This window comes from Neopsephotus bourkii, unplaced genomic scaffold (genome assembly GCF_033783945.1).
Source record: "Neopsephotus bourkii isolate Nb327-2 ecotype Australia unplaced genomic scaffold, CSIRO-AGI_Nbou_v1 NB_718, whole genome shotgun sequence".
In the NCBI taxonomy this organism is placed as follows: domain Eukaryota; kingdom Metazoa; phylum Chordata; class Aves; order Psittaciformes; family Psittacidae; genus Neopsephotus; species Neopsephotus bourkii.
In genome coordinates, this window is record NW_026901217.1 from 649,195 (window position 1) to 663,040 (window position 13,846).

At 40.5% G+C, this 13,846-nt stretch overlaps 1 protein-coding gene across 6 annotated transcripts in view; it reads right to left on the minus strand.

The window, feature by feature from the left end:
* Positions 1 to 13,846, minus strand: part of INPP4B (inositol polyphosphate-4-phosphatase type II B) — a 315,400-nt gene that overhangs the window by 200,371 nt on the left and 101,183 nt on the right. For all 6 annotated transcript variants that reach the window (XM_061354114.1, XM_061354112.1, XM_061354115.1 and 3 more), the window contains one exon: positions 1,257 to 1,341. In XM_061354114.1, the coding sequence (XP_061210098.1) occupies positions 1,257 to 1,341 (85 nt within the window). The remainder of the gene's footprint in view (positions 1 to 1,256; positions 1,342 to 13,846) is intronic.

Genomic DNA, 13,846 nt, shown 5'->3' on the forward strand with positions numbered 1-13,846 from the left:
AGTAGCAGTCATTTTTCTCCTGCGTAGCTGGTGCAGTGCTGTGGTTTTGACTTTTGGCCTGGGAGCAGTGCTGATAACACTGATGTTTTTAGTTACTGCTCAAATGTTTGGTCTGGCCAAGGACTTTGTGAGCCTCATGCTCTGCCAGGGAGGAGGGGGGGCCAGGAGGAAGCAGGGACAGGACACCTGACCTAAACTGACCAAAGAGGTATTCCATACCACAGCTCATCATGCCCAGGATGTAACTGGAAGGTTACCTGGAAGGTCTAGGACTGTGGGGTTGGAGGAGGTATCGGTCAGTGCTTGGGGGGGGAGGCGAGTTATCGGTAGAAGGTGTCCCTGCCCATGGCAGGAGGGTCAGAACCAGACGATCTTTAAGGTCCCTTCTAACCCAAACCATTATATGAGAATATGAATCACTTCAGCACGTGAGGACAAAAGTTAGCACAATTAATGTAACATTTCCACTGAAGTGGACTGGAGGTTTTGCTGATTATAAAGAAAACAGGAACTTCTACTGAATGCAAAGCCGGCCATCATCCTACAAATGCATCATAACCTTTTTTCCCCTGTAGCTACTTTTACCTGCCTGCTCTACCAGCCTGCTAATTTTACCAAAACTGCTCTTACGCCATTACAGCCAATAGAAAACATCATACAGATCTAAGGACTTCAAAACTCTGCAGTAGTATCAGAAACAATCCACATCATAAAAAATTTCTACCACAATGGCTACTGGAGATTTATTCCTGCAGAGAAAATTATGTCAGCCTTTTCTACAAATAAAGTCAATCCTTGCACTTAAATAACTATTCCTATTTCTATGAAATAACTATTTTTTCATAGTGTTTTTAACACTTTTATTAATGAAGAGTTGATAGGAGGAGACAAAAATAGGAAATCCCCTCATTTAATGGTGAGGTTGGCAAATAATCATTCAAGAATAACATGAATTGGCTATGCATCAATATAAAACCCATATTGTACATAATATCTAACAAAACCGAGGCTCAAATGTCTACTATTGTCAGATGAAGATTATGATATACGGTTTTCACTTGATTTTAGAAAAAGCTTAGCTTTTAAGATTTTCTTTTTAGGCATGAATTCAGAGAGAAGCAGTGTTTAGACATGGGCATTAAACAGACAAGAGAAAGTATTTTAGCTAATTTTTTAGCAAGTTTTAGTAGTTGAGTTTGTTATTTTTATTGACAGTAAAAATTGACACTGAACATAATGAGCTATGTCTTACTTACTGAGAACTATTGAAACATCTGTTTTACTCCTGAACTCCACAATCCAGCAGCGCTCCAGGATTACCACTTCAGAGGCTTCAGAACTCTGAGACATAAAATATGACACAATGTTAGGATTTGGAACCTGACTGGGAAGTCCTTCTGTTTAGCTGTTTACATCCAATGCAACATGTAGATATGTAAGGACAACAGCATAAAAGTCACCAGGCAGATGGATACAGGCGTTCTTTAATTACTGATCTGTGCCATTCTAATTCAGCTCTATGAGCTATAATGAGAATAAACTGTTAGAAAAGACCATGCCAGAAACTAAGAAAAAAGGAACTCAGTAGTTAGCTTTTTTTCTCCTATTGCAGGTATTCAAAAGTTTAGCTGCCACCTCATTCCTAAACAAATCAGACAAGTCTAGCTCATTCCAACTTTCATATTTACTGAATCAAATGTCAGATTCCATTAGAAGAGTAGGATACTTTCAAGGAAACCAAATAAAAGTCTTACAGCAGGCATTTCTCTTTAATTTTTATTTAAAAAGGATTTCTTTATCATCACTTGAAACTTTGAATGCTGTCTCTACCTATGCAATTCAAATGACATTAAGTGATATGGGGACCTACTGCAGAGTGCAATATGATACGAATCACCACTATCATTTTTTGAGTGCTCTGCAGAGAAGATGCAGGCTCTTCTATTTAGTATGACTCATTTTTCACAAGAGTGAAGCTATCAATCACTCCCTCAGAATTAATCCTTTTACCTTAAAACTTTTATTATCCATTTTTTATCCCTAACATCTGGTAACAAATAACCCTTAGAATATGTACCCATACATTCCTTCACTGCAGGTTCACAACACAGATGCTGCAGAGCTCATTCTCTACTTCAGCGAGAACCTGCAGAGAATAATGTAAACTCTTATTTTAACATTCCTTCCTCAGGTACTTCTTTATTCAAGTGATCTTAAAAATGAAAACTTTTTCATACTGTATTCCAATTTTACCAAAAACCTGAACTTTAGCTCCACACGTGACATTTAAAGAATGACTTCATAAAACAGGTCATATTTATATCACGTGCTTAATATACACAGGTTTTCTTGTCTGCCTCTTTCTCCACATTTATACTGTGTTATGTGTTCTGCCAGAATCAGATTCTGCCAAGAGGTTCATATTTGTTTTGAAATGGATGGCTTGATTCTGCATTTTCTCACAAAAAGACCCTTTACTTACTTAGTAATCTTTCATAAGAAAAAAAGTGAAAATTTAATACAGTAAGACAACAATAAGACCATAGTAAGACTGATGAGTAATGATTTCCCTGAGAAAGTCCATCCCTCCCTGCCATCTTTCACCACTTACTAAATGAACACTCCAAACCCAGTTATCAAAGCACAAATCGACTCCAAAAGTCACAAAGGCTAAAGTAAAACAGAGGTCCAAGCAAAAAGCACATGATGTTATACTGAAATATGCCAGAGGTCAAAAGAGAAACAGACTCAGAAAAAGCAATCAGACTTATCTAGAAACCACTTGTACACTGACTTGTTTGAAATATTATTCAGGCTGGGTTGGTCTATCATTGTCCTGTAGACTGAAACCCAGCTAATTGATTAGTCAATAAAATTTTAAAAGGGAGAAAGCAAAGAAACAGTGCAGTAAGTTAAGGGAGAAATACAAGCACTATGTTGGGAATTCTTAATTTGTAGAATCCAGTGAGTCGAGCATAGGTGGTAACCCAGACGCAATTCTCAGGTGCTGTTGAGCGAGACATTCTTTGAGGTTCTACATGGTAAAGTAAAATACAAAAAGTCTTTAAGGGCAACAGATCGAGTCACCTTGGGAAAACAGGCAATAATAGTTCAAAAACAAATATCAGACTAATTTGAAAAAGTTCTTTCACTGCAATACTGCTGAAACACATTGAATTTTTCAGATTTTAAAGGAAAGTATCAACATCAATAGTCTCCCAGACTTGAACAGTGGGTAATGCAGCGTGATTCCTTTAAAAGCTGGCAATCTTGCAGAAAAGATGTGACCAAACCCAGGGGTTTATTTCAGAAGTTAACAAAGGTCTGAGACAATTTAACACTCAGCTGTGAGTACATGAGACTCCTATACACTCTGTCCAAAAACTAGACAATCAAACCTAACAGCTTTTTCACCACTACAGAAAATGGTTCCTCTGCTGATATTCATGCCCCAGAGATGAAACTGGCAAATGTAACAACTCCATAGACTTAGATTTCCTTCAAAATATATATCTAAAATAAGCGGAAGCCTATCAGTATGTAAAGAGAATCACAGAATCACAGAACCCCAAGTGTTGGAAGGGACCTCAAAAGATCATCTAGTCCAACCCCCCTGCAAGAGCAGGGTAAACTAGAGTACATCACACAGGAACTTGTCCAGGCGGGCCTTGAATATCCCCAACGTAGGAGACTCCACAACCCCCCGGGCAACCTGTTCCAGTGCTCTGTCACTCTCACAGTAAAGAAGTTTTTCCTGATGTTCACATGGAACCTCCTACGCTCCAGTTTACACCTACTGCCCCTTGTCCTATCAAAGGACATCACTGAAAAAAGCCTAGCTCCATCACCCTGACACTCACCCTTTACATATTTGTAAACATTGACGAGGTCACCCCTCAGTCCCCTCCAAGCTAAAGAGACCCAGCTCCCTCAGCCTCTCCTCATAAGGGAGGTGTTCCACTCCCTTAATCATCTTTGTGGCTCTGCGCTGGACTCTTTCAAGCAATTCCCTGTCCTTCTTGAACTGAGGGGCCCAGAACTGGATGCAATATTCCAGATGCGGCCTCACCAAGGCAGAGTAGAAGGGGAGGAGAACCTCTCTTGACCTACTAACCACACCCTTTCTAATACACCCCAGGATGCCATTTGCCTTCTTGGCCACAAAGGCACATTGCTGGCTCATGGTCATCCTCCTATCCACCAGGACCCCCAGGTCCCTTTCCCCTTCACTACTTTGCAGCAGGTCAACCCCCAACCTGTACTGGTACATGGGGTTGTTCTTCCCCAGATGCAAGACTCTACACTTGCCCTTGCTGAATTTCATCAAGTTTCTCCCCTCCCAACTCTCCAGCCTGTACAAGTCTCGCTGAATGGCAACACAGCCTTCTGGTGTGTCAGCCACTCCTCCCAGTTTAGTATCATCAGCAAAGTTGCTGAGGGTACACTCAGTTCCCTCATCCAGGTCATTGATGAAAATATTAAACAGCACTGGTCCCAGCACCGACCCCCAAGGGACTCCACTAGTCACAGACCTCAAGCTAGATTCTGCTTCCATTGACCACAACTCTCTGCCTTCTTCTTTTCAACCAGCTCTTGATCCACCTGACAGCCTTCCTTAGCTTATCTATGAGGATGCTGTGGGAGACAGTATCAAATGCCTTACTGAAATCAAGAAAAACCACATCTACCACTCTACCATCATCCATCCACCTAGTTACTTCCTCATAGAAGGCTATAAGGTTGGTCAAACATGACTTCCCCTTGGTAAAACCATGTTGGCTGCTCTTAATGACCCCCCTCATCCTTGATATGTCTAGAGATGGTGTCAAGAATAAGTTGTTCCATCACCTTTCCAGGGATGGAGGTAAGGCTGACCGGTCTATAATTACCCGGGTCCTCCTTGCCCTTCTTGTAGACTGGCATGACACTTCCCATCCACCAATCCTCAGGCACTTCTCTCCTGTTTCCCACAACTTACCAAAGATGATGGAGAGTGGCCTAGCAATGACCTCCGCCAGCTCCCTCAGCACCCGTGGGTGCATTCCATCCAGACTCATTGATTTATAGATGTCCAGATTGCATAGCTGATCCCTAACCCAATCCTCATCTACCAAAGCAAACACCTCCTTTATCCTGACTCCTTCTGGGGCTACAGGAATCTGGGTGCCCCGGGGAGAGTCTGCAGGAGTAAAGACAAAGGCAAAGAAGGCATTCAGCACCTTTGCCTTCTTTAAATCCTCTGTCTCCAGGGCACCCACCTCGTTCAACAGTGGGCCTGTATTGCCTCTTGTGTTAGTTTTATCCGCTATGTATTTGAAAAAGCCCTTTCTGTTGTCCTTAACCCGACTTGCAAGATTAAGTACCAAGGAGGCCTTAGCTGTCCTAATTGCCTCCCTACATCCTCTAACAACTGTCCTATATTCCTCCCAAGTGGTCAGCCCCTGCTTCCATAATCCATAGATGGTCTTTTTCCACATGAGTTTGCCCAGCAATTCCTTGTTTAACCATGCTGGTCTCCTAGCTCCCTTACTTGATTTCCTACCCATTGGGACACTGATCCTGAGCTTGGAAGAAGTGGTCCTTGAATGCTGACCAACTATCTTGAGCCCCTTTACCACCTAATTCCCTTTCCCATGAAACTTCCCTTAACAATTGATTGAAGAGGCCAAAGTTGGCCCTTCGGAAATCCAGAATAGTGGTCTTGCTAGGTATTCTATTCCTCCCACACAGGATCCTAAACTCCACCATCCCATGGTCACTGCAGCCAAGGCTGCCATTGACCATCACCACATCAAACAGAACCTCCTTGTTGGTGAGTACTAGATCCAGCAGCACTCCTCTCCTAGTTGGTTTGTCCACCGTTTGCATTAAGAAGTTATCATCAATGCACTGGAGGAACCTCCTAGACTGTGAATGATTGGCTGTGTAAGTCTTCCAGCAAATACCGGGTTAGTTAAAATCCCCCATGAGGACCAAGGCATGTAGTCGTGAGGCTGCTTTCAGCTGCCTGTAGAAAGCCTCATCAACTCCTTCGTCCTGATCAGGAGGTCCAGAATAGACCCCCACAACTGTATCACCTGTACCAATCAGTCCCTTAATTCATACCCACAGACTTTCCACTTGCTCCTCATCTGCCCCTGGATAGAACTCAATACATTCAAGTCGCTCTAACATAAATAGCAACTCCACCACCTCACTTTGCTGACCTATCTTTCCTAAAAAGGACATAGCCATCCATGACCATATTCCAGTCATGTGAGCTGTCCCACCATGTCTCTGTAACTGCCACCAGATCATAACCGTTAGACCACACACAGACTTCTAACTCCTCCTGTTTATTCCCCATGCTGCGTACATTGGTGTACAAGCATTTCAGGGAGCGAGCAGAGCACGCTAGTGGCACCTCTGGGGGGCAGGAGGCCTTTTGGTCTTCATTAATACTAGAGCAATGCCTCACTAGTTCAAATCTAGCTACAACCCCCTCGCACTTTGAGTCTAAGCAGCTATCTATTTCATGTCTTTCAGATGAGTCAGGTATTCAGAAAGGCCAGGAATGAAGAATCACAGCTTCCATGTAGCTTGTTACAGCTGTCAAAATTTAAAGGCTTTATGTTTGGTTTTGTATATGAAAGGCATATGTACAGTACAAACAAATTGGCAAATGGTTAGCAAAAGATAACTATCAAACCATTAACAAGAATTTGTACAAGTAAGGTTTGTGTTGACGCAGTTGACATACAAGAGTAACTACAAACACGAAAGAGACAGTTCAGGGTTATTTGAAGTTTTCTGCATTTTAAGAAAGCAGATGCTACAGCCCAAGAACCTCTTTAAAGACAAATTACTCAACTCCCTACACCAGTGGAAGTGGGAACGAAACAATGCTACATCTTCAAATTAATCTGACTGCTTTTCCAAGGTACTTAATCAAGTACAGTGATCAGAGCATCTGATGCATTTACTCTTCCTGTATGCAAGAGGAAACAAGAAGGGAAACAAAAGATGAAAGAGCATAAGGCTGCCAGAAAAGAAAGTATATATTGCTGCAGAACATCTCCCACATCATGACACAAAATGGAAGAAAAATACCTTCTGAATACTATTACTGCAGACTTTTAACCATTTAGATGAGCTGTGCTATGTCAAACAACTAACAAAAAATGCATTTACAAATTAAATGATAAAATTGTAAGCAGTCAAGGGAACCATTATGTGTATCTGAGAGATCAGTTTTGTTTTTCAGTATCTAAGGAGATCCAAAATTTCTCTCTAAGTGCATGATATGACCTCCTTTGGACTAGCTTCCCTCCCCGTCAGGTCCAATTTTAAATAAAAGGGTAACTTCTAACAAACTGGTCTTTATGCACAGCAAACAGGATCAAAATCAGCTCTGTAGTAATGTGTTATTATCTAATATATTGGGGTTTGCTTCCTACCACTGGTAATTTTGGATAATTGTCATAAAAAACTTACTGGATCAATCCAAATGCCAAACAGCAACTAGGCCTTGAACTATTACATCTTTCTTAAAACACTGACAAAGTCTACAGGCATACCACCACGCCCAGATCATGAAATTGCGTTGAAACAGTGATTTGAGGAGAAAATTAAAAGATTCCTAAATTACACTTAAACATCATAGCAAACGGCTAAAGTAGAAGAGTGCCCAACACCTAGAATCAACAGAAACCCTTCCAATTCACTTTGCCAAATGATTGGCCAAGTTTTGCTGTTGTAAATCCGAAGTACTGCTCTACAACTAAAGTCACCACTGTCTGATGCAACTGTCATGAGTTTCAAATCAGACTGGTGAAGACATCCCTGTTTCTGGGGAATCCATGCATAAAACCGAAATAAGAGACAGTTACACCAGATCACACGAGCAGATGTCTGCTAACTGTATATTCATACCTACATAACTGTACACAGCTTCTTTTAACATCAAGGAAGCTTAATGATATTAAACTGGCAACCATCATTCAAGTACCTAGCTCCAGATTCCTGAGTCAGCCAAAATATACATTGTATGGAGGCATTTTCTGACTAAGTGTAACATTTTTGCACTTAGAAAGCATAAAAACTGTGAACACATTCTACAGTAGAAAGGGAAGCACACAGTATTTGAAATTACACTGGCACTTCTTTTTAGCTGTTTCTAACTCCACAAAATTTGCAACCTACGATGTAAGCGGACTATGTAATAACAACTATGTTATTGCAGACTCAAGCCTGCCATTTTTCCTTGGATTGAGCAGGGGAAAAGAAAAAAAAAAAAAGAATGCTTTTGAAAAAAATTAAAGCACTGAGAAACTCTTAAAACTGTCAGTGTCATATCTGAACTATTTTTGCATTCGTGTAGATCTGACTTGATGTATCACTGGGAGGGGAGGAAGTGTGTCATTATAAAAGGGTTTTACAATAGGAGGGTGGCTGTTGTAAGGAGGGAGGAAAAAAAAATAATCTACTGTTATCTATATCAAGTCAGGAACTGAACTGACAGCTAAAATTGGAAGTGACATTCCAAGCAATTCCTCTGTGTTAAAACAGTAAGTAGAAAAGTGAAGCTATAGCACTGTAGAAAAACCAAACACCACAGAAAGTAAAAACTCTTCTAATAAGACATTACAAAAGGCCTCCAGAGTTGAACAGGGTAGATGTGTGTGTGAATTTCACAGTTTGTTTTTTTAAAAGCTTATTTTTGCAAACTTGAAACAATTACATTCAAAAGTGTGATAGAGTAGGGATGATACATATACCTACCCATTTATCATTCCTTTCAAGTCAATTATTTTCTGCTGCATCTAAACATATTCTTATGATTAAAACAACTTAAAGACAAATGTTACAGAAAGGTAACAAAACATAACTAAAATGGACAAAATTATAGTCACGTAGAAGTACAAAAAAGGCTATGCTAGGGAACAAAAAAAAAAAAAAAATTTTTCAAGATGTCAGTGGTGAGAATTCATTTCCTGCATGCTATTAAAGTACTTGTAATAGAGGAGTTTGCCTGAAGGGACTGGTAGCAGCAGATGAATTTTATCAAATTATTTTGAGCCCATATCATCTCTCCCTCAAACTGCAAAGTCATCACTGTCCACCACTTAAAATAAAAGACGTATCTAATGCCTTTCACTTGAAGCCTTAGAGGAAAAGTTGGTGACTGAGGAAACCTGAAAGACCAGGTGTTTGAGCACCTACAAGGCTGCTTTCAGTGACATACATGCTAAGAGTCTACTTGCAAGAGTAGAAAGCAAAGTTAAGTGCCTGCGCCTAATTAGGGACTCTTACCTACTTCCACCATGTATCTACATCCTGACTGTGTAAACCTGACTCAGAAAATCTTGGTGTCCTTATACTCTTGCTGAAGGCTGGCTTTTCTGGAGGACAGCTAGAAAACTGTATTCAGCTGTGGGGCCTCCAATGTAAGAGGGAGGTAAATCTGTTGGAGCAACTCCAGAGATGGCCATGAAGATGGTCAGAGGGCTGGAGCACCTCTGCTATGAAGACAGGCTGAGAGAGCTGGGCTTGTTCAGCCTGGAGAAGAGATGGCTCTGGGGAGACTTACAGCAGCTTCCAGTACCAAAAAGGCCTACAAGAAATCTAGAAAGGGGCTTTTTACAAGGGCAGGTAGGAGTAGGACAAGGAGAATGGCTTTAAACTGACAGAGGAGAGATTTAGATTAGGTATTAAGAAGTTCTTCAGTACGAGGGTGGTGAGACACGGGCATGGGTTGCTCAGGGAAGTTGTGGCTGCCCCATCCCTGGCAGTGTTCAAGGCCAGTGTTCCAACCTCCCTGCCATGAGCAGGGACATCTTCCACTAGACCAGGTTGCTCAAAGACACATCCAACCTAGCCTTGAACACTGCCAGCGATGGGCAGCCACAACTTCCCTGGGCAACCTGTGCCAGTGTCTCATCACCTTCATAGTGAAGTCTCCTTTAATATTATATATTCTTCTGCCATATTAATATTCCAATCCTGTATCTGTTCAATAATGCAAAGCCTAAGACTCAAACTGTACGATAAGGAAAAATATGCTTCCTGGGCATCTGATGAGGCGCTTCGATTACTCCAGATACACTGTAACCTGGTAGTGCATTGCAACAATCTTTACAAACTGGCAGCTCTCTGAAAGATACTCAAATCATCTTTTTCAAAAATGCTCTCCCCACTGTGATTAATCCATCAGGCAATGCTACCAGATCCCAACTTCAAGCTGACAATATAATACCAATAACCTGTGTTCACTCTGGAAAATGTTGACTTACATCTCTGAACAACTCCTGCAGTACAGAAAAGGACTTTTAATAGACTACTATTTTTAGCAAATGTGAATATTTAACCAACAGTAATTTTCTTTTCAGTTTAAAAATGCATCAGGCATATATAATAATGATGTACAAATACACACTCTCTTAATACACACCCCATATTTACTCAGCTTATTATACATGAATGTAATTGAAAAATGAAAATTAGACACTTTCTACATTCTGCACACAGCTTGAAACAACCTCAAATTTCCCTGTCTACCTAAAAAGTTTATTGCATTCAGTTCAAATACAAATTAGTGAAGTGTTTTAAAGTTATATTTTGGTGCTGGATCACTCCACCACATACCTCCTATAATATGGGGCTTTTTTAAAAAAAAATGATCTCCCTGTGTTCTACACTTTTTGGCTATCATATAAAAACCATGTTGTTAATATCTGGCACAGTTCCCACTATAGTGCCTTCTAACTTCAAAAATAACTGAAAATAAGAATTAAATGCTACCTGCATGTTAAAATTAGATATGACAGCTTATAGAATAATTTAGATTGGAAAAGACCTTTTAGATCATGAAGCCCAACTGTTAACCCAGCACTGCCAAGTCCGCCACTAAACCACATCCCCAAGTGCCACATCTACATGGCTTTTGAATACAAAAATCCAGGTTTTTATCCAGTAAAATGTATGCCCATCTAAGCCCCAAACAACCAATTTCGCCAGCAGAATGCTGTGGGAAACGGTGTCAAAGGCTTTAGCAAAGGCTAAGTAGACAGCATCCAGAGCCTTTCCTGCAACCACTCAGTGGGCCACCTTGTCACAGAAGATCAGGTTAATGAAGCAGGACTTTGCCAAGCAAGATCATATTAGATCTGATTGCCAAAGATTTGAAGAATCAGGGTATGATGACAATTATTGCACTGTGCTGCTGTAATATTCCCCTTGGCAATGAGAAGAACAAATGTCACAGAGGATTCCTAGAATAAGGGCATCAGTGAACTACTGGAATGGGACCAATAGGCAGTACAAAGTCTTTGCTTGTAACAGTGGAACCAGCATCATGAATAGATTTCAGTTATGCAAGTGAAAAGGAAAAAAAAGCAAAACACAAAACCCAGGAGCTCAGTAGAATACTGGGCACAATAGTTCCCTGACACAGGGTCTGAACATGGGCTGCACAGCCCCTGCAATAAAGATGGTGCGAAACATTTTCTGGGTGGCACTGAGTCCCATGCTAGTAAATCCATGCTAAATTAGTTTAGCTACTTTGTGTTTTTTTCAGTATTAAAAAGTACTCCTAGCAAGCAGGAACGGTTGCTGTTTGCCATTCTTAAAATACGACAGGCGTGGAAGAATCATCAAAGAGGTCATCAGTCAGGAAGAGAGGAGGGAGAGAAGTGCATGCTGGTACACTCGCAGCCACAACTTTCTTGACTCCCTAGCAGTTCCAGCTAAATTAGGGCAGCATCAGGTCTTTGTGTTTCTGACACTGCATGCTGAAAAGTTAGAGGATACTTGAACCCCCATCTTAACTACTCAGTAAGCTAGCATCAGACTTCCTCACCTCACTGCTTACCTCCTTCTCACCACCAACTTTCCTCAAAACTTATTTTTTTTCAGTGTTTTCATTCCAATTTTTAAGTATTTTGAATATTTTCAACCATAAACCCTAAGGGCTAATATATCCAATATACGTACTGTAAATATAACTCCTGCTCTTCTGATTCCTTGGACTGCCAATAATGCTGTTTACTTTTATTTGAAAGCAAGCTTCAATTCCTCCCTACCCCAAAGCTTTAAACTCCTGCACAATGCTTTTGAAAGAAGCAAACAAAATATTTTTCAAGATGCTCGACACTCAGTGTGCTAAGAGATGGATGTTGTGTGATTACTTATAGTCCCTAAGAGCACCAAGAAATTTTCTAGCAGACCTGTACATTGCCTCCAGGTAGCCCTTTCCCAATGTCAGTAAGTTTCAACTTCTAAACAGAGAACTGAATCAAAAGAAGCCTTTTAGTTCTTCTTTTAAACATGCTCATTTTAACTTCACTACTCCTCCAGCATTTGTTTATCCTCTCCTCCCTTTTTTTGCAGCTAAAGGAATGCCAGCACTCCAGGTCACTCCCAAGCTCAAAGGCGAGTAACAACGTATGCCAGAGCACAGCTCTGCCTTTAACCTGTCCTGGCATACATGCCAAGACCAGACATGTCTTGTGTTCTTTGCAAGAGCAACAGAATTAAGCCCTTGATATTTTGCATGCATATCTGTCATATTTTATGTTTGAGGAAAAACAAAATAACAACAAAAAAGAACATATAGAAACCTAGTTTTGTTACAGCCATGGAAAGATGAGAGGGCTTTTTTTACCTCCCAGAGAAACTTTTCTTCTTATATTCCCTTACAAACAGTAAGTCGCTGAACATAAAAGGCAGAGTGAGCAATTCATGTGTGGGCAGCCTAAGGAAAACCATCTAGGTTATAAGCTCACAGTTTAGAAAGCTTATATCATACTCCGTGAATGGGAAAGACTTATTAAACTTCGTCAATTTTAGTTTTAAAAAGAAAAACAGCTCCCTTACCTACTGATTAACACCGTTATTTCAGACACGGTACTGACTTTCTGATCTTCAACATTAAATCTCAGGAGCTCTCTCACTAAGCAGGACCTAGTAAAGTATTTATGTGATAAATCGTAGCAGCTAGATGCTTGGGAATTAGAAGACAAACACTGTAAGCAGCAAGAATAATTTTTAGTCAGTTAAATACCACAGGAAATGGTGGCATGCCACAAATATTAAATCCATCACACTTTATATGTAATAAGCAAATTTTGAATATAGATTTTGAAAAACCAAATGCCTCTTCTCAAAACAATGCTTCTTGTTTACTAGAACAACTTGCATTCCTATTTTAGGATATTTATAAAAACAAAAAGTAAATATGAACAAGTGTTTTTAAAAAAAAATAAAAATATGTTCATGCAGACAACTGATACAGGACCAAACCAGCCAGACATCAGTAGGGCAGTTCTCATAAAACAGTTGCTTTAATCTCTCAGGCCATCCTCAAGGGAAAGCTACACACCTCTTTTCAACTATGAGCTTTGGCACGGAGGAGGAAATTTTACAGGCAACTAGACCGACATAAGAGCCAAAATGGGTAACTCTGCTAGATACCAATTGTATCCAATTGGTCATAAAATAAAAATATGGGCTCAATAAGATTTCTCCCTCCAGAGCCAACTCCTCATATTCCACAGCTATAAAGTGAGTGTCTCTTCCACTCCGGAGACAAACGCTTTCTCATCTCTTCCCTCCACCAAGAACACCTTATCTGCTCTTCTCCTGCCTCCCCTCCTAGGAACTCCCTTTCCGTTCGGAGATGGAAAAATTGATCCATATTTAATTGAACACTGAGCAACACTATTTAGCTCTGAATGTTGGTATTTTGATTTTTAACCTTATCAAAGGCATTCGTGGTCAAAAGCTTGCCACTTCTCATCTGTCACTTGGTCTAATAAATTCCATAGCCTCCAACTAACAATCTTGATTATGTTCTCACATCAGCACAGAT